The sequence below is a fragment of the Xiphias gladius genome, chromosome 4 (genome assembly GCF_016859285.1).
Source record: "Xiphias gladius isolate SHS-SW01 ecotype Sanya breed wild chromosome 4, ASM1685928v1, whole genome shotgun sequence".
NCBI lineage: Eukaryota > Metazoa > Chordata > Actinopteri > Istiophoriformes > Xiphiidae > Xiphias > Xiphias gladius.
The window spans coordinates 1332942-1352673 of record NC_053403.1 but is presented as its reverse complement, the minus strand read 5'-3'; the positions used below and the strand labels follow the sequence as shown (position 1 = coordinate 1352673).

The following is a 19732-nucleotide window of genomic DNA, read 5'->3' as shown; positions in this document are numbered from 1 at the left end:
TTCCTTAAACAAATCACGGGCCTAAGGACAAAGGTTGTCCTGTGCCGTACAGATTATAAAGCCAAGATTATTAAGATTTGTGATTTAGCGATATTACAAAAAAGGCTGATCCATATATTAACAGATACTCGGTGGATTTAATGAAAATGAAATGGTAGTGTTCTTTTTCCTGCTTCACAGACTTCAGAAGAGAAGTATATATCATAATTTGAGGTGTTTTTGTTGACCAGCAGAAGGAGTTAAACCAGTGCCTATGCCCCGATCAGTGCCCACTGTTGACCCCACACTGCTCAACGCCCAGCAGCAGGGTAAGAACACACGCACACTTAAACATACCGTAATGAATATATACTGCATACAGATAATGCACTAGAGAAACACCACGCACAATGCTGACATATATACAGGAGTCTTTTTCCTTTCTCGCTTTTTGCTTTTTTTAATTTCCCAAACCCTGATCAGACATCTACAGCTCAGAATGCAGCTGCTGGTGTTTTAGCCAAAACGGGGAGAAAAGATCAACACCATACACCACTTCTCTAATCTCTGCAGTGGCATCCAGTCTGGCATAGACCTGATTTGAAAATACTGCTGCTGTCTCTGTAGTTTAGGGCCAAAACACATTTTATACGACTCTTTAGCCCTCTGTGCTCATGTGAGACCTTTCTGCTCCTATAATAAAAACAAAAAAATGTGAAGCTGTGCATAGTTGGAACAAATTCTTGAGACTGATCCCGAACTTTGACAGCCTTTAAATCCATCTGAAAAGCCTTTATTTTCCCTCTTGGCCATCATTAAACTTTCACGTCTTCTCTTGTCATTGTTTTTAATTCTCCATTTCTTTTTTTATTCTTGTTTTATCAACCTGCTTTTACATGTTATACGATCAGAAAAAATACCCTTCCTGCACATTGTCTCTCATTTTCTGTTTCTCTCTCCATCTGCTGTATGTTCACTTGTCAGGTAACTCACTTGTTTTTTGTTTGTTTTTTAATTAGTCTTCGTATTGTGTCACGAGATTGGATTTGTGCAGGTGTGCTAAAGGAAGCGATGCTGAGAAACTGCAGATGAACACACGCTACAGTGTGAAAAAAATAATCCACAAATGTATGCGGTAGTGAACGTACCTTCATAAATATATTATCAAGGATTATCTGCATTATTTTATCTTGTGTTATTGACACTGGCACGAGCGATGTCTCTCGCTCAGTGCTTCATCGGGGTCGTGACCAGGTATGCTGAAAAAAATGTAACTCAAGAAAAAAAAGTAGGTGCAATGAATCACACTTTCAAATTAAATCAGTTAAGTCAACGAAAATCATCAGAGAAATCAGACAATATTTGTGTCTGTACATGTGTCACTTCAAACCTTCTGTGTAGTTGAGACTTAAGACGGATTCTAAATGAGACCTTTACCTTCCAGATTGAATGTAGGACGTACAGCGTATTTTAGTTTTTTTCCTGAAGAGCAGCAGGTCTTCATACACTAGCAGTTTTTACCTATCTTATGAATGTGTTTTAGCATGAAATCTGAAACGCAGAGCCCGCACTTGGACGCGTTTCCATCATGGAACCGGATTATGAGACAGTCGAACAAACTCCACATGCCATTTTCTCTTGCCGATGTCATCACAACAAAAACAACCTTAATGTGTCAGAAACTAAAACTTAATTGACTTGAGCTGAAGGGGCAGCTCCGCAATTTGACCATTTCCCCATTTTTTCATGCCCGGTTTATTTATTTTCCATTTCACAGCATTACACGTGTTTTGGGTAATTCAAGCGAGGCCCTTCCTGAGCGGTCCACTCTGAAGTCATGTTAGTAATTTGAGGTCAACCGTGAGCTTGACTCTCTGATGTTTTCAACACTGGAACAATGATAGTGTGTGACGAGGACAGAGAAAGAGGCAGACAAAATCGAGACAGAAAGTGAGAGACAGAGAGGAGTAAGGTGTCAAATCCGCTAAATGTTTCCTCAGTTCTGAGTCAAATGTCTGTTTAGATTTGTAATTTTCTGCACCTGTTCTTTGATCATAGTTCCTGATTTAAATTGTAATTTCACCAGTGTTAGTCTGTATTTTATGTAGCTTTGTTAACATGTTTGTACAGCTGCTTGTGTTTCTCTTTCTAGAAAAGCATGTTTATGTCTCTCAAAGTAAGGTACTCGAAAACAGTATCGTTTTGGTAACTCCGAAGCTCGGATACTGTACAGTCTTGAAAAATTTCAACTGATAACAATTCTCAACAGAGAGTAAGGGACTGAAAAAACAAGAGGAACAATCAAAAATGTTCTTTTTGTAGTGGACAAGCTCTTGGTTTATGGATAGCAAAGACGGGAGGATCAGGAATTTCAATTCAGTTCAATTCACGGTGCCATTAGAGCAGAATTCAGCCAGAGACGAGCCAGAAGGGACACATCTCATTCCTCTGAATCTTTAATCATCATGGTGTCGTAGTAATCAATGGCAGAGGAAAGTTTGACATTACCAGGTTTGCTCAGAATCTCAAGAATGTCCCACGGTACGGTGCGCGGACGCGTCATTGCCAGTGACGTCTTGGTCCATGCTAAAAGAATAGTGGCACGTGTGCTGGTCTTTTCTTGACAAGACGACAAATACGCCTCGCTGCAACGGGTTCACGCAGCTGTGCAATGAAAGTGGTAGCTGCATTTTTGAAAGGCCAATGTTATTGTACCCAACCCGTGATTTGTCCAAAGGTACAAACTGGTAAACAAAATACAAATTAGCTAGGGAACTAACTAGCTAGCTAAAGAGCTAACCACTCAATGTTCCAGCCACTTCATGCGAGACTCCTTCTTTTCACCCGAACGTGTTGTTTGTGATGTTCATAAACTCTGCCCCCTTGCTTCCAGTCTTAATGCTAAGCTAGGCTAACCACGCCCTGACTCCAGCTCACATACAGACATGAGACTGATCACCATCGCACTCTCTTGTAAGAAGGCAAATAAATGGATTTCCCAAAAATGATGAACTATTCCTTTAAGCGTTGCTTGAAAGTACAGTATGTGTGTGTTTGAAGAGTGTATTCTCTCTAGAAGAGATTAAGGCAGCTGGTCTTCCATACTGAGTCTGAGAAAAGGGTGGAAAAGATGGAGGGAGGATGGCATGGCTTCTATTACAAAGCTCCACAGCACAACAGGAGCCCTCATAAAAATGGCACATCATTTCATCTCCTCTGCCGATCACAAGATGCAGAATAACCAGCGAGGAACCGCTGAAGAAGTGACAGTGCAGGAGGTGGCGGTGGCGGTGCGGTCGCTGTGTGATTGGTCCCTGCGCTAGTCGTCTGTCTGCCACCTAACCTATCATTACATCCACACCACCGCCACTTTGCCGCTGTCTAGACTATCATTAGCCGCCGGTGGTTGGCCGCAAAAAGAGCGAGGCGGAGAGGGAGCGAGCGAGAGACACAGAGAAAGAGAGCGAGTGAGTGGTGGGAGAGCTTATGGTCTGAACCTGAGGCTCCATCCTTTCCCTGTAATTCACTCTCTGCCAAGTGTTTTGCACCTTCAACAACCACCTCAGTACATTTACATGCACACTGGTCGCCAGGTTTTTGGGAGAAATCAAGTTACTCGTTCAGCTGTATTTATGTTAGTTTAAGCTTCACTTTTGGTCAGATATAATTGTTTTGGATACAAGGACGTACCAGTATGAGTAAGGATTTTTCCTTTCATCCCACGGATTTCCCAGTGAAGTCACACCGTGAAGTTTCTACATGGCCAAGCCTGGTTTCTCTAACAGAATCCTACGGGCTTAGACAAGTGGGTTTGTGACTTGGAGGTCGCTGGTTTGATCCCCAGATGGACAGAATAAATCTTGATGGGGGAAAAATGAAAAGCTCAGCACTAGCCGCTCCCCTGTTATCACTGTTGAGTTGCCTTCCCGTTCAAAAACAGAGAAACAAAGCCAGAAAGAAAAATAACTAAAACTTTGAAGAACACTTTGGCTGAGGCGAGATGTGATAACAGCTGAGAGAAACTATCACTTGAAACTTGACCAAAAACGTGCAGTGACTCGTATCTTTTCATCTTGAAGCATGACGTTATTGTTTCTTCACAGGTGAAAATCTGGTGTATTCAGACATTAAATGTGGGGTGAGAAGTTCATTTTCAACATCTTACGTGGTCAAAACAGGGAACAGTTTTAATTTAGGTAGAGACCAGTGTTGCGAGTCCACTGCTTTTTATTCAGTATCATAGCAATATGTTGTTGTCCTCCACCCCCTGCGATACTTATTCCTCTGTTCAAACTGTCGTTGAGTAAACTGCCTGTTTCTCAGTTACAACTACTACTAATGTTTGTGTTAACATTAATACATTTGACTGTTAAAGAACTGCAAAACAACACAAGAGTGATATAAAGGAGTTTAATAGATCAGTAGATAATTATTGTATTTGTCATCTAAATGCATTATGTTACACTAAATACCGGAGTTTATCAGCTGCAGATTTGTCAGCCCCCAGTGGGGAACCTGACATGGACCGACCAGCGGGCCAGCCCTTTCCATTTAAAGAGGGCAGGTCTACCGGTGCCAGCCAGTGGCACTGAGGCAACAAAACTGTTGTGATAACACTGCAAAATAGAACTTTTTTTTACACCTTGACATGCCAGATTTTTATCCAGTCAAAATACAGTTGTTTGGCTCGTAAAGAGTAAAAAAAAAACCTTGCATGATCACACACTGAGAAACTACGTGTTTTTGGCCAGTTGGCTTGCAATGGGAAACAGATTTCCATAATATTCAAAGAAAGGACAAGTAACTCCTCATTTCTGCAGTCGATAAGGGAAAGCAGGTTTCTCATGTACATGGTGTTTAGGAAATTTGGTGACTGCTTAAAGACAACAATGACTGACCCAACCCTTGAAAAGAAGTCTGGGGTCAAGAGTGGTTAAGGTCCATTATTCATAGAGTTTGCGGTTTGATTCCCATCTCCTCCTGTCTGCATATCAGTGTGTCCTTGAGCAAGACACGGAATCCAAACTTGCTCCAGATCCACAGCCATTGGTGTGTGTGCACAAGGCATATGTAATCCATTTACTGTGAGTACACATTACTACATGAGGGTAAATTATAAAGTTTTAAATAAAGTCTAAGCGTGTCGCTTCCTGTGGTACAGTTTTTTGTACAGTGCATATTTTTCTATTAAGATTAGTATGCCTGCTCAGTAGAACCCTTAACTGGATTGTTAGGTGAAATGAACAATTCAACCACTTTTCAAGATTGAATTCAAATTCAATGAAAGAGGAAAGGCAGTTTTCTCTTTTGGACCCTGCACCTTATCCTTCACAGGTTGAATTCAGGCGTGCTCGATAACCCGTGTGACTCAGGCAAATAGACTTTTGTCCGATAGCTGGTACAATTAAAGTGAGAAGGCCTATTTGAGGACTATATTAGGCTTCAGTCCATGCAGATAAATGAAAAAAAGGTTGCTCACAGCACTCCATTAAAACATGTCAAACAGCCTGAGAAGAAGAGGCAAAACCAGTAAATGTATGTTTTCTGTCCGGCAGCTCTGAGCGTTTCCTCTGCACTTTCTGTTCACGAGAGCAAACATGAAACTTTTAATTCCTTCAGTCAGCAGTCCCCTCTCAGCCAGTCTCCGTCTTTGTTTTCTGTTCTTTTTCGTCCCCATGAGACGTGATGCAGAGCAACGGAAATGAAAATGCTTTGATCTACCTTTAGTCTTTAACCCTTTACCAAAATCACCTAAGTTAACCAGCTGTTTGGGATCGTTAAACTCCTGAGATGAAGTTGGACATGAAGCATTTATGACATTGTTGGACTTTTAGACTTCTTTGAAGGAAGTGAGACACTTTATTTTTAATTTTACTGTTGTATACTCGGCCATTTATTGTACCTTCAATTTTTTTAACACGTTCTTTATGAAAATAGCCACAATGACCGAAAAGATGATTCTGATCTGTGGGTATTTTCTACTTTATGTTCCTATTCACATCAGTTTTCGTAGCACCAGCCGTTCTCGCTTCACTCGAAGGTGCACAGCTCTGCAGCGAACTGAACCCACTTCAGTAAAGGTTGAAGGTAGGAGTTAGTCTGTGAGGTTTTAGAAAAGAAAACTGAGCAGAACATTCTGTAAAAGTTCTGCAGTTAGAATTTATAATTTTTTTTCTTTTATATAGGCTTCAGAAACAAACTCAGTTATTAAAAAATGATAATGACAAAAGCAAAATCTTGACCTGCCGGTTTAGAAAACCTTTGAAATGTTGGTTCAAGATGTCATTTTTATAATGTGCTGTATTTGTATTTTCATGGTGCTGAAATTATCAGTTGTGCAGTCTTGTGACACTAAATTGATCAACAATTTAGATGATTAATCTCTCGAGTTATTTATCTACCAGAGAAATGCCAAACTCACTGGCTGCAGCTTCTCAAGTGTAAAGATTTGCCGATTTTCTTATCAGATTATAAACTGAATATATTTGAGCTTTAGACTGTTGATGGGACAAAACCAGACATCTGAAGATGTCTCTGTGGGCTATGAGAAACTGTGTTGAGCATTTTCACTTTTTCTCACATGTTAGAGACTAAAGGATTAATGAAGAAAATAATGGCAATTTAGGACCATAGTAGCTGCAGTTTAACAATTGTAGTCTCTTGGGAATAAAATCGGACTGAGAAGATGTTGGTTGCTTGTCAGTTTGCCGGGTAGTGTAAGAAAGCTGGTGTCTATTGTCAAAGATTCACTGGTGATGTTTGGCACAATTTTCTCCATTTATTTCTGCCGTGACGTGAGTGTCAATTCAATACCTTTTTTGAAGACTCTGAGAAATTGCAATACGCACTAAACAACATTGATTATCCACTGAATTATTATCAAGAATAATCGATAATAAAAACAATGGTTAGCTGCAGCTGTGGTTATTGTAATACGTTCATACTGCTTATGGTGCTGTTTGCATTCTGCTGACACAACCTGCTGAAACTGCACGACTAAAAGTTGATTTGTCTTTGCAAAAATTGATCGTCCAATTGGTTCTTATATTTTTCTTATCTCAAATTACTGTCACGTCATTTTTTTTTTATTATTACCACCTTTTTGAATGCCTTCCCTCTCCAAATCTCTCTCTTCGTCAAGCGCTGTGGTTTCTGGCCGTCTCCCATCTCTTTGCTGACTTTCTCACTTCATTTTTCCGCTGTTTCACTCCTTCTCTCAAACTCTTCCCATCCTTGGGAGTATGCAGTCAGCATATTCACGAGTCATTTCCAGCTTTTTGGAAGAGAAGAGAAATCAACCGAGGCATTAGGGGCTTATGGTGCAACATTATTCAATCATTTTTTTCATTTTCTTCTACAGGACATTTATAAGAGCAGATGACCATGTTTTATGAGCGTTACTTAGCCAAGAGAGAGATTATCTGTTGCTCTGTTCACTCTGCCTGCTCTGATTCTCAAAGAGGGGTCCAGGAACTTTCAGAGCTCCTTTATGGTGTCTCAACATTAAAACATTAAAGTCAAAGAATAATTTGGTGTCATTATTATCACATGTGCTAGACATTAACTCGGTGAGAGAAGCACTGGCTGCGTGGACCTTTAGATTTATCGCCTCTGCTTCGCCGAAGAAAAGTGTCGTTTTTAGCCAGTGCCCGCTGTGATCAGTACAGCCCGAAATATACCAGTGACTTCACCACTTAACCAGTGAACGAACGCAGAATCACAAAGGAGATCCAACTGATAGTTTGGTGGCGGCTACCCATCAACCACGGTTACAATTACACCAGCAGTCTCTCTGTGGGAGGAGAACAACCGCTACTCAAAGTCCTTCATTCCTTCTGCTCTCAGGCTGCTAAACACCGACAGGAGTCATTTTACATGAGTGTTACATTCTTTTTAAACTCGCTTTTTTTTTTTTTTTCCATTATTCATTTATATGAACTGGAACAAATGTTTTGTTTACTGCTGCTCGTCGTTCCCTCGTACTGATCCACGTACGTTGATCTGTTGCCTCTGACAAATCACTACCTCGCCTATGAGTATTGAAGTTTTGTGTATGGACTGGGTAAGCTGCAAATGGATTCTTGGGATAAATATTTTTCTGGATCTGGATCTGAATCTGACTCTGAATCTACTTCAGCAGGTCACAGACGCACTTTGAAGTTTTGATACAAACTGAAGGCTCAGAAACAGGAATTCCCAAAGGTTTTCATTTTAAACACGGAAGCCCAGTCTTTAACCCGTTAACATCCCTGTTTTGCTTGTATTTGTGAAACTTTTCTTAGCGTTAGCTGTCTATGAAAGTTTCAAAGCCTGCGGATGAAAATGGTTAATTTGGATGATTTGCCTGGTTATGGTCTCAGTTTGAACTCCTCTGAGCTGAAAGACATTTTTTCTACAGGACCACTGATCACTGGATGTTTTCATTTTAGTCACAGCAAGCCAGTTGTGCGTGAATAATTCATGCCGAAAGCCTTTCGGGAGTCGCTAGAATAATTATACTGTACTCCAGTGTCATTTGGGTTTTGGCCCATTCCAACACTCTACTAATGAATACTACTAATAAACTGTCAGTCAGTGTAAAATGAATCCTAATTTAGCCACAGAAGTTACAGGTTTGACTCGTGACACCATTTAAAAAACAAAGGTTCGGTTCGCCCCAAAACATTATTCCTCATTTACAACCGTTGCTGTTGATCCATGCAGATGGTTTCAGTTTGGCTTGGCCAGTTTTTGAGATATCAGTGGTGCTAAACCTCCACAGAACAGTTTTCATTGGGACTATTTCACATGTAGAAAGTAGTTCCAATGAAAGCTGTTCAAATCAAAGTCTGTGGATTATCCAGAGTAACTGAGACACTGTTTTCTGGAAACACCCCTTCAAATGAAGTTCATTGTGCAGCGCAGTTTAGAGAAACTAGTTAGGTTCAGAGGCAGTAAATGTAATTTACTGACTCCGATGAACAGTATGAACATTGTTGGGGGTAGAAATCATCGTCTGTACTTTACTCAGACTCTGTGTCTCCAAAACGTAAATGATCCACTGAAAAACCATGAAACCAAGTTGTTGGGTATTATTTTTCAAAACACAGTAATATGTTTTGATTTTTTGGCTGTCAGTCATTTCATGGCTTTGAAATGTGCAGCAGTGATCTGCAGCTGTATGTAATAATGTGTTTGATATGGAGAACGTATCCTGTCCCGGACTCTGTCTCATGTTCTGTTTGCAGAGCACGGTCTGGCGTGGTGGGGTGGGAGGGCCACGGAGGCATGGCTCGAGTTAAAGAGAGTCCTCTGGGGAGGGAAGGACGGATTGAACAAGTAGAGGGGCTTGAAATAAGTAAAGGGGACAGAGGAGCCAGGAAAGGAGTTAAGATATAGGGGAGGGAAAAAACAAAGGATAATGGAGAGAGGGAGGGACCAAGAAGAGAGAAATGAGTTTCATTGCAAATTGGTAGAGGAAGAAAAAGGACAAAAGAAAGAAACATCAGTTTCAAAGTTGAGGGAGAAACAAAAATGTGTCCAACAAGGGAATAGAGACTGTAAATCATTTTATCATTCATTTTTTCATCATCTTAAATATAAAACAGCCGGAGGGACAAATGACAATGTGTCCACCACATACATTTTTCTGTTCATTTCAGAAACACTTTTATCAATTTTGGCAGAGGAACTTAAGGCAGCACATCTTTTAGCATTTCTTTATTCTATGTCAATGTCAAGATTTCTTTCTTAGACTTTCTACTGCTTTGGAAAAATGTGAATATTGATAGACACACCGATAAACACACCTAGCGTACGGAATAAAATTAAATTTAGAGGCGAGGATGGGGAGAGACGGACGAGAGATGTGACAAGAAGGAGAAATCTGGGGTAGAGTGTAACGGGAGAGGGGTTGAGAAAACTACGTGGCAGGAAGGAAGAAAACAAGAAAGAGAGAAAGTTGTAAAAACAGAAAGGGACAGGGTGAGAAAGATTTTCTTTCTTCTGTTCTTTAATCGTGAACACTGATGTTCTTTGTTGATTGGCTTTGTGTAAAATGAGTGATGATGTTTAAATTAAAAAATAGGAAAAAAACACCTAAACTAACACATACACACTCTCAAATAAATTCAAAAGTTATTATTAATCATGATAATTAATAGACATTTATTAATTATATCAGCTCAGTTGATTTACACAATTGAGCTGATCTATGCAGTTACTTATGCAAAGTTACTTTAAAGTGTATTCAGCATCGCCCTTCACCACCACAGTCAGCTGACAATAAGGAGGTTTTAACGGCGTGTTCATGCGCAGAGCGTACAGAGAAACACTCGTACAAAACACGACTGACTTCTACGGTTGACTCACCAGAGTGTGACCTCATTCAAAAAGGTGCCGCAGTAGCCAATCAGAAATCAGCATGCTCACGTTCCTGATAGATTACTTAACAATAATGCTGTATTTCCTCTGTTTAGCTAACGCCAACCCACCATCCCAGTCACATGCGTTGTTTTAATGCAGGCCTTTTTTCAGTCTGAACAATGGATTCCATCATTATCAACAACCTCATCCGTTGTGGACATATTGGTACTAACCTTTCGTCCATTTGACCAGTTATAACTGCAGATTAATTCCCATGATTTAAGAATGGCATGGTCAGCAGTCACGTGGTGGCTGTGGTGCTCGAGTGTCCACAGACTCGCCATGTAGTGTGTGGGCAAGAGGGATGTGAGGAGGTGTAGAACAACCAAGGTGGACATTGTCCAACAGACTCTTACAGTCCTAGGAGTTGTTAGAGAGGAAACCAGAGAGCAGAAGAGGGATGACAGAGTGATAAAAGAAATTTAAAAGAAAAAGGAAAAGATGGAAACATTGCAATTGTCCTCAGACAGTCGATCAAAACCGACATTTTCTACATGATGGATCTTTGAGGGGCTTTATGAGGGGGTTTTGTGGGCTGTACAGCAATGAGTGCTGCATTCCTCTAGTATACACTGGAGTCCTGTATGTGAGGGAGGGTGGATACGAAGTCTCTGTATATATTCTATGGCGTTAAACGCACTGTAAGATGTGTTTCCTGCAGGCTCAGCTGTAGTCCTCCAGAGACCCTGATGGGAGGAGGGCTGTGAGAATAATGAACTGCAGAAACACGTAGAGTAAAAAAACAGTTCTTATTTTTTAGGCTACAGTTCATTTCTCTACACAGATCCTTCATTACAAGGATGTTGCCGGGAACGTTCCAAAGAAAGAAAAAACCCTTCTTACGAGGAGCGAATCAATAATGAATCAGAAAAACAAAATGATCTAATACAGTGTACAGTGATGTAAAACGCTGGAAAGCAAAACAAAGCGGAAGACAGAACGTATTAAATTAGTTTCGGTGTCTGACTCGTCATATTGTTTAGATTTTAATGTTGTAGGGAATGTTTTTTGGCATCGTAAGTCAAATTTTATTTTGACACACTTATGCAGAGAGATTTGAAATGCGCAAAGGAGGAAACACACTAAGTGTTGTTGCGTTGAATCAAGCACAGATAGAGAAGTATCATCGCTCTCAGATCCTAAACACAGTCAGTACAGTCCTCTGCGTGTCCTCCCCATCTCTTCCTCATCTGTATGCTTAAAAACCCATCCGCCACGGCAGTTGAAGGCCAGATTTCAAGCAGTCTTTTCTCTTCAAGACGTCCTTCAAAGTCGGAGGCTGCACCAGCTTCACTTACTCGTAGTCGATTTTTCGTTGCGGATCTGCTCCAGTTCGTTCGGACAGCAGTAATGTTCGGTCCAGTTTCTCTCTAAAATAAAACGGCTATAAAATGATCAGAGTCGCCCGAACATGACAGGAGATAGAAACCTTCCCTGTAACCTTCTCATATTACCAGACATTCTGTGCCAAACATCGTTACAGACTAAGACCCAGACAACAAACCTCCCTGATAGTTTGGATCAAAAAAAAAAAAAAAATCTGGTTGTTTTTAAAAAAAAATATATTTTATATTCTCTTTTCCAAAAAAAAGGACAATCCCAAAGCAAAAGAGCAAATAAATGAGTAAAGCCATTTAATAACATTAGCTCATGATATACAAAAATCCAAACAAACATTGGCATCAAATCCTCAATAAATAGGCTACACAAATACACATTTGTATACTTCCCTTCTTAATTTACAGATTTAAACATTATGTACAAAACAATGGGAAAAGAGACACGAGCTGAATCAGTAACTTCCATTTGCGGGGGGGGGGTTAGGGACAAACTGGCTCAATTATTCCATATTCTGAGGCTGGAACAAGTGAATGGATTCATCTTCCTGGAGACCATTGTTGTGTCTTGTTGTCTTTCATGCTAACACTCGGTCAGAGGAGTGACTAAAGATTTACTGATTGCGATGATAAGCGCTGGCCAATCCTCTCCCTTTAGAATGACAAATCAGACGCCATTTAGCGCATACATTCTTTTGGAATCAGGCCATATTAGTACAATCTGTAGCACAAGACAGGATGTGTTAACCCAAACCACATCTTTCCAAAATGTTATAATAGACTAAACCTAACAGGACACGGGAGACGAGACATGAACCCTGGTCCCCTGTGTCAATGTCCTGCAAATTCTATGACCAACCGTCCGACCCCACCTCGTACTGTATGTGTGAATTTCGTGTGGTATAAGAATATGACATGTCCAGGCACGTTCACGCGGGACGCATTAATGGCAAAAGAAATGAGTCACTGGTCACTTTTCGGGACGGCAGTGTGAACAAAAGCGTGTCACCTCCTAAACTACGTGATCCAGATCACCCGGAGTCGAGGGTTGAGCTTGGCCTGTGTGTCATCACTAAATCACTGGTGTTTTTATAACGTGGTTTAGAAAAACAAGTTCATGTTATAGTGGAGATGTAAACCTAGAGTTGGTCTTAGACCGTAGGTTTATGGGGGAGGGGGGGGCTGAGAGACATGTGGTGGGCCTGATGAGCTCACAGGGAGTGGTTTGTCTCAGAGGGACGCTGAGGACAACTCTAGTCTCTCTTTATTAAATACTACAGTAACACACACACACACACACAAACACTGTCTGTAACCACATAGTGTGTCCTCACCGACTGTGTCCCATCGTCAGGCAGGCGAGTCTTTCTTTAAACGGTTCACATCACAGTGATCGCTGAGCTCTGCAGCAGGTTGTTCCCCATCATAAATTACCCACAATCCCCTCCGTGCTGACAGGTGATTGTGGGCTGGAGGCGGTGGTGTTGACTTTCCATGACGCAGGTCACAAGTGTTTCAACGGAGAGTTTTCCTAGAAATAGTGTCGTCCTACGAGGAGAGAAACTACATTTCTTAAAATCCAGATCAGACTGAAACCCTTCTCGTTGCCTGAGCAGTGGTGGGAAGTGATTGGTCGGACTCTATCCGTACAACCCGATGCTGCCTCTCGATGTTACCGATACTGCTGATCAATTTGCAACTCATTGTATAGTCTGGCTTTGTCCATTGATGTGTCAGAAACCAGAAGGGTTCAGTTAAAGTAGTATCAACAGCACCTTGTCCTTTTTGGGATGTGCTGGCGACGAGTGGTCTACAGAGCAACACACGTCGGCCACGTCCCCAAGAGCCGCACCATTTCCTTCGCAATAAAAGCCGGAGGTAGTGGTCAGGGCACGGCAGCCAGGATTTTTCAGTCGGGAGAGCGACTGTGTGGGCCACGCAGGAAAACTAAAGCTGCAGGTTTTACGTACCGTAGCTTGTCATATGTTGCCGGCGCGTGTTGCCCTTAAGGCACGCGCCGTGTAACCGCAACATCCCGGTCAAATTCGGGCTGTTTCCAAGCGTCTTCCCCCTCTGTCTCTCTGTTTCCCGCCTCTATATTCTGTTATACAGTCACCTTATTCGTTACTGTCCCAGTGAGCTCGGTGTCTACAGCTCTGAAGAGGCGAGGCATTCAGAGGTTGCGTTTCTTTGAACGTTTACTGAACAGGTGTTCGACCAGGATACTTGCACACAAGCAAAGGATGGTGGTGTCGGTACCTGCACTCATTTAGCTCCGTCCCTCGTGAAGACAGGTGTTATAAACTGTAGTGAGGATCATTTCTGAAGCACTTTGATTTCTGGGTATTTCTCACTTTATAAATGTCATCGTTAACCACTTATTTCACTCCACGTACTGTACATCAGCACTTTTTAACGTATTCACCTTAAGCATCGTTTCTTTGAATCCATTTATGAATATATGCCTCAGCAACATGTTTTGATAACAGAGTGAAGCTTTTATTTCCATAAAACCCTGTTTCTCAGTCACCAAAAGTAGAGGCACTTGTACTGAACCTGATTGATACTCTCGACACCCCTGCACCCAAGAGCCCTCGAGCCAGGCACTCAGCACCAGCTCCCTGCAGTGGTTGTTCCTAATGAACAGCAGAGGACTCGTTTTGGCTCCGCGGTGTTCAAGTGTGAACGGGTGGAAAACTGCAGATAGCTGGAAAAAGACCACAGTGCTCTTTCGTTTTCGGTGTTTTCAAGCTTTTAATCTGCCGTGGGAAAACTGGGCTTTAAGCCGAAGTGACGCCGTTTAAGATCTCAGCCAGTGACGCGGTTGGAGAAGGACGAGCTGAGTCTCATCCCTCAACAGACCCTTAACTGATCAGCTCCGTGTTTGGATTAATTGCAGTGTTACAAGTGAAATCACTTGAAAGACTGAATTCAAGCCGTTGGTCAAGGAGAGAGTTTGAGGATCTTCATTTAATTCACTGCACAAATCCCCCAAAACAGAGAATAAAAAATACTGTGTTTTAGGAGGAAGCTAAGGCCTTTTGTGCAACCACAGGAAGTGGTTAGTTAATTTAATGTTACGGCGTGTGTAGGCACAGTGAAGTCATTATTGTTTGGCCAAAGGAAAACGTAACAGGAAACAGACTGAGATTGAAGAGACATTCTGTGTATTGATGATTGACAACTGATTGATACGTGAGTAGATGGAATTTACTGACTCACATCTGCACAGCACGCCTGTGTGTGTGTGTGTGTGTGTGTGTGTGTGTGTGTGTGTGTGTGTGTGTGTGTGTGTGTGTGTGTGTGTGTGTGTGTGTGTGTGTCCTTAACTTTCTTTTTTATCTATTTACCGTCTCTGGAATATAATGTGTCCTTTTGTATTTGAAGTTTGCGTAAATTTTTTTGTCGTTGTCTTTCTGTGCTTTTCTTCCACTTGTTATTTTGAGTTTACATTCAGTCATTAACATTGTTGAGAAATAAAGCAACTTAGTCAAAAAAAACACAAAATGTACACTGCCTGCTTTTCTTTAATCGCATCACCGTATATTTATATTTGTGCTGGGGTTTTTTTCTATTTTTTAATCTTGTGCATATGTTGCCGATCTCAAGCACCTTTGCTCTATGTTTTTATTTTCAAAAACCCTGAAATGATGAGTCGTTTGTCAGAAAATGTTGAAAAATCAATCATTTTCTGACTTAAACTACCGTCAGTCTCTGGTTCCAGCTTCTAAAATGCGAGGATTTTCCGTTTTTTCTCTGCGGACCGATAATTACAAACTGAATATCCCTGGGTTTTAGACTATCTCGTGACATTTTATAGACTAAACTTTTGAGGCCACCAAACAAATAATGGGCCGATGAATCTAGAAAGAAAATAACTGTTAGTTGCAGCCCTGGACCAATTACTGCATCATTTTGCGTGTTCCCTGGATTGCAGAGCAAAGGTTTTCCTGCATCAGAGATCCATGTTTTAATCCAAATGAGGCAGTGCTAGATGTTTTGGTTGTTTGTTTGCCGAAGTGTGTGAGTGTTTCAGAAACTCTTCCTCAGTGGTAAAATATTCACTGCAGTTGTCCTGGTATTCGGTGGAAGTTTCATGATTTATTTCAGCTCTGAAATTAGCATCAATCCACTTCTTTGTGTTGCTGTTCACAGCCTCAGTGACTCGGTAATCAAGAGCGATTTCTCCTCGATGTTCCTCTAATGGGTGTAGTAGTTGTTGTACGTTAACTGATATCTGACTCTGATCTCACTGACTTTACCCTCTTTGCTCTTTTTCCCCTCTCGTTCGCTCTTTTTTTCTTCTTTCTCCCTCTTTCTTTTCACTCTCTTCTGCTGTCTCATCTCGATATCTTCCAATCTGCCCATCTTTCTCTCCTTTCTCAATCCTCCGTCCATCCCACCCTCCAGGCGGCGTTCATCTCAGCCCGGAGGACTTCACCAAGGCCCAGAAGTACTGCAAGTACGCGGGCAGCGCCCTGCAGTACGAGGACGTGGGCACGGCCATCCAGAACCTCCAGAAAGCGCTGAAACTCCTGACAACCGGCAAAGAATGAAGCCTTTGTCCTCCTTCGATCTGATCCCTCCATCCCTGCTCCGACCCCCTCTTTTCTCCCCAGCAGCGCCGCTCTATCTGTCACTGATCTGGCCCACAGCGAACTGAGGACGCAGCTCACGCACACACACACATATATATATATATACACTCATACGCACATTCACACACACACGCTTACACACATACATATACACATACATATAAACACACACACTGAGGCCGTCCTGTGAAGAGAGCTGTTCAGCTCGCCGTCAGAGGAGGACATGATGGAAATCAGTCTGCAACAATGGCCGCCTGTGTCTGACGCTTCGTCGCACCGACTGACCGACCGACTGACTGTTGAACATGTTGACTGTCTGACTCATGTTTAACTGGTGGAGCCCAAAAACACAGATCAAAGCTTCATTATTGACAACTATCGGCTCACAGCTTCACAGGTTTACAACATTGTCACTTACACTTACAATACAAAATGTTGGTACACGCTCACCACAACAAACTCGAGGTCCTCTTACTACGCTTTTCTCTGAACTGAAACGCGTATCGCAGTCTTCACCGACAGTGGAGAGGCAAAGCAATACGGCCCATTTTCAACACAGTTCACAGTGGTTAACAAACGGTATAAAATAAGTAAGACGGGATGAAAACAGAGGAAAGCATCCTAATGAAGTCTTTAAATGCTACGCGGGAAAACCAGAGCTCTGAAAAAGCTAGTAAGTGGACCTTTAGTTAAGTTTTTTTTTTTTTTTTGTCAAACTTGTTTCAGATTCTGAAATTCCTTCCCCATGCAGCTCATCTATGTTAATGTCCATCTCTTCTTTTTTGATGGGTATCGATTTATCAAATGGAGTCGATTGATCGGTGTCAGTTTATTAAGGGAAATCAATAGGCACTAATGATTTCCGCCTGGATTCGCATCATCAGTGGACTGAGCGAGTTTCCCTCATGTCTGTGTGCAGCATGTGCATGTTACATTCAGTGTATGTTTGGCAAAAAAAAAAAAAAAGAACAACTCAAAAACCTAACGCAGAAAAATCGCTTCAGGTCCGTAGAAAAGTGTCGTCGCTACAAGGTCTACTGTGATACCGTCTGTCTGGGAAACCCGGGTGGATAAAATAGCCAGATGTGAAAGTTAAGCCCGTGAAATTTCAGAAGGGGCCTGAAAAAATCCTGATCCGGAACGATCCGGATTCAGAATGCACTCGACCATCTAACCCTGGATCAAACTCAAAACTTAGACTCGTAGGGTTGACATTTTTTGACTTGGGTCACATTTCATCAGAATTCGTTTAACTGGGTGTTTTTGCTGTTTTCTAGGTTAAACCTGTGTCTTGTTTTCATGTCACATCCATTCGGTTTTGTCCCAAAGCTCAGACATTAAAGAACAAAGTGTGGAGGGAAGAAAAAAAACAAAAAACTTACAATCAGTAAATAAAACTGCTGTTGGGGCGTCAACAGGAGGCGCTATTTCACCCACTCATCCTCTGACTCGTTCTTTTTTTGGAGACATGGAGGTTTTTGTGCTGAAATATTTGACTTTTATTGTGTTGACATATCACTTTCTGTGTGTAGCTGATTAGTCCTGAGACGGCGGTGGTGGTTTTTCTGGTTGTTATTTGACTTTATAGGTTTCTCAGAACTTAAAGGGGTTTTCACAAAGTTGCATGAACTTTCTCGCCGCAGGATCTCGTGACGTCACAGAATCCGAGCGACTCGTGGCGAGTTGAATAAAATGTTTGAAATGACGGTGTCATGTCGACTCACTGTGTTTTTAGCGTTTGGGCTGCACGTCCGTGATGCCTGTGAAAACTGGGAAATTCAGTGGGTTCGATTTTTTTTATTAGCAGGTGGAATCATTCTCCTGTCACCTCTGATTAGTTGGAGTCACGGGTCGTTTCATCAGAGAGGTTTCGCGTATTTATTTATCGCAGCGTTTTCACGAAATCCGAGCAGCAGATTGGCCTTTTTTTTTCTAGATACCTGTGAATTTTCAAGTTCTTCAGAGTTGACTTCATGCAATTCACTGATTCTCTGTGGCTCCTCCTTTAGAAAACAAAGAGGGTTTTCACGTTCTTTTTGGCCTTTTTTTCCATCCATTGATACATGGATTTAATTTATAATATAAAGTGTCTAACATCAATGCTCGTATTGTTTTGAATTTCTTTTGTGGCACTCACCATATGTACAGTTTTCTGTGTTGTGTATGTTCCTCTTGGATGGAGCGGTGACCCCCCTCCCAGACAATCCCGGCTCAAACAAACCGTTGCGGTTTCACGCCTCGGGGTTTGGAATCGGCAGATTTGATGTCATCTGGCAGATAAAGGTTCACAGGCTCACTCCCAGCACCGCAACGTCGACCAGATTCCCGTGTCATCCGGCAACATTGTTTTTTTACAGAAATGGGTTTGAGCGGAGATCTGACATCGGATTTACACGACAGACAATGGACCTTCAAATATGCTTTATAGACTACAGTACAGCTTAGTGTTTATTGTGGCAAATTTTCATTCTCACCTGAGTTCAGTTCTTGTACATGTTCTCCGTCCTCGTCTGTATAAATCCATAACGTTTATTATTATTATTTTGTCTTTGTTTTGACTCAGCTGCACCTGAACGAGTCGCCAAAGCTTCAGGAGCGGGACCTGTGCACGTACCGTAAAACCACGACCTTCGGCGAGACCTGACAAATAAAGTCGTTGCTGAACATCCAGTCAGAAATCCTTAGAGGAGGAAGCCGAGGCTGTGGTCGGGGTCGGGGCCGTGTTTGACGGAGGCGAACAGCGACATGTGGTTTGAGTTTGCTTCATAGTGGTGTTAGTTTCTGAAGGGGTTCAGCCGGCAGCCTCGAGAGCGGGAAGAGGAAGTTACAAACCTCGAGTTCAAAGTGTCTCAACTCGTCTTAAAACGCGTCAACACGACTCCAGACAAAGTAGTTCCTCCGCACGCGAGCTGTCACCGCACTGAAAAAACGTAGAACTGACTTTAGTTTGTGTCAGTAGCCCGAGAGGCTCTAGAGATTCCAGACAGACCAGATGGTGTTTAAGTGTCTTCATTTACAGTAGCTGGACAGAGGACACACGACGACGAACAAAATAAAAGACGTTTTCGTCGGAAGAGACTGTTCGGTCGTTTGATCTTCATCAGGCTCTCGAGGATGAGACTGAAGTGTGGGTGATGAACTCAGACTGTGAAGGTTTAGAGGAAGAGTCAGACAAGATGTTGTGGATGTTCGTTCTCTTTTCACGCTGACTTCCAGTCAGGACTTATCGGGCTGGTAGTTGAGACGCTCGTTCGCTTTGCTCGAAGCGACGATTTAGAGAAGAAAGAGACTGGTGTGGTATTCAGGAAAGTTTCTGAGCGCTAAAAAAAAAGACTTGAACGTGGCACAGAAGGCTGTCGACCTTCACTGGTCCTCTTCAGTTAGGAGAAGTTGAATTCGTCAGTCGCAAAACGT

General features: G+C 42.0%; 1 protein-coding gene across 3 annotated transcripts in view; it reads left to right on the top strand.

The window, feature by feature from the left end:
* Positions 1 to 17750, top strand: part of vta1 (vesicle (multivesicular body) trafficking 1) — a 72032-nt gene extending 54282 nt beyond the window's left edge. Inside the window, exons 7-8 of one of the 3 annotated variants that reach the window (XM_040125114.1) lie at positions 231 to 308; positions 16131 to 17750. In XM_040125114.1, the coding sequence (XP_039981048.1) occupies positions 231 to 308; positions 16131 to 16276 (224 nt within the window). In that variant the 3' untranslated portion in view covers positions 16277 to 17750. The remainder of the gene's footprint in view (positions 1 to 230; positions 309 to 16130) is intronic. The other 2 variants (XM_040125115.1, XM_040125116.1) reach the window with 2 other exon arrangements.
* Positions 17751 to 19732: the final 1982 nt, after the last annotated feature.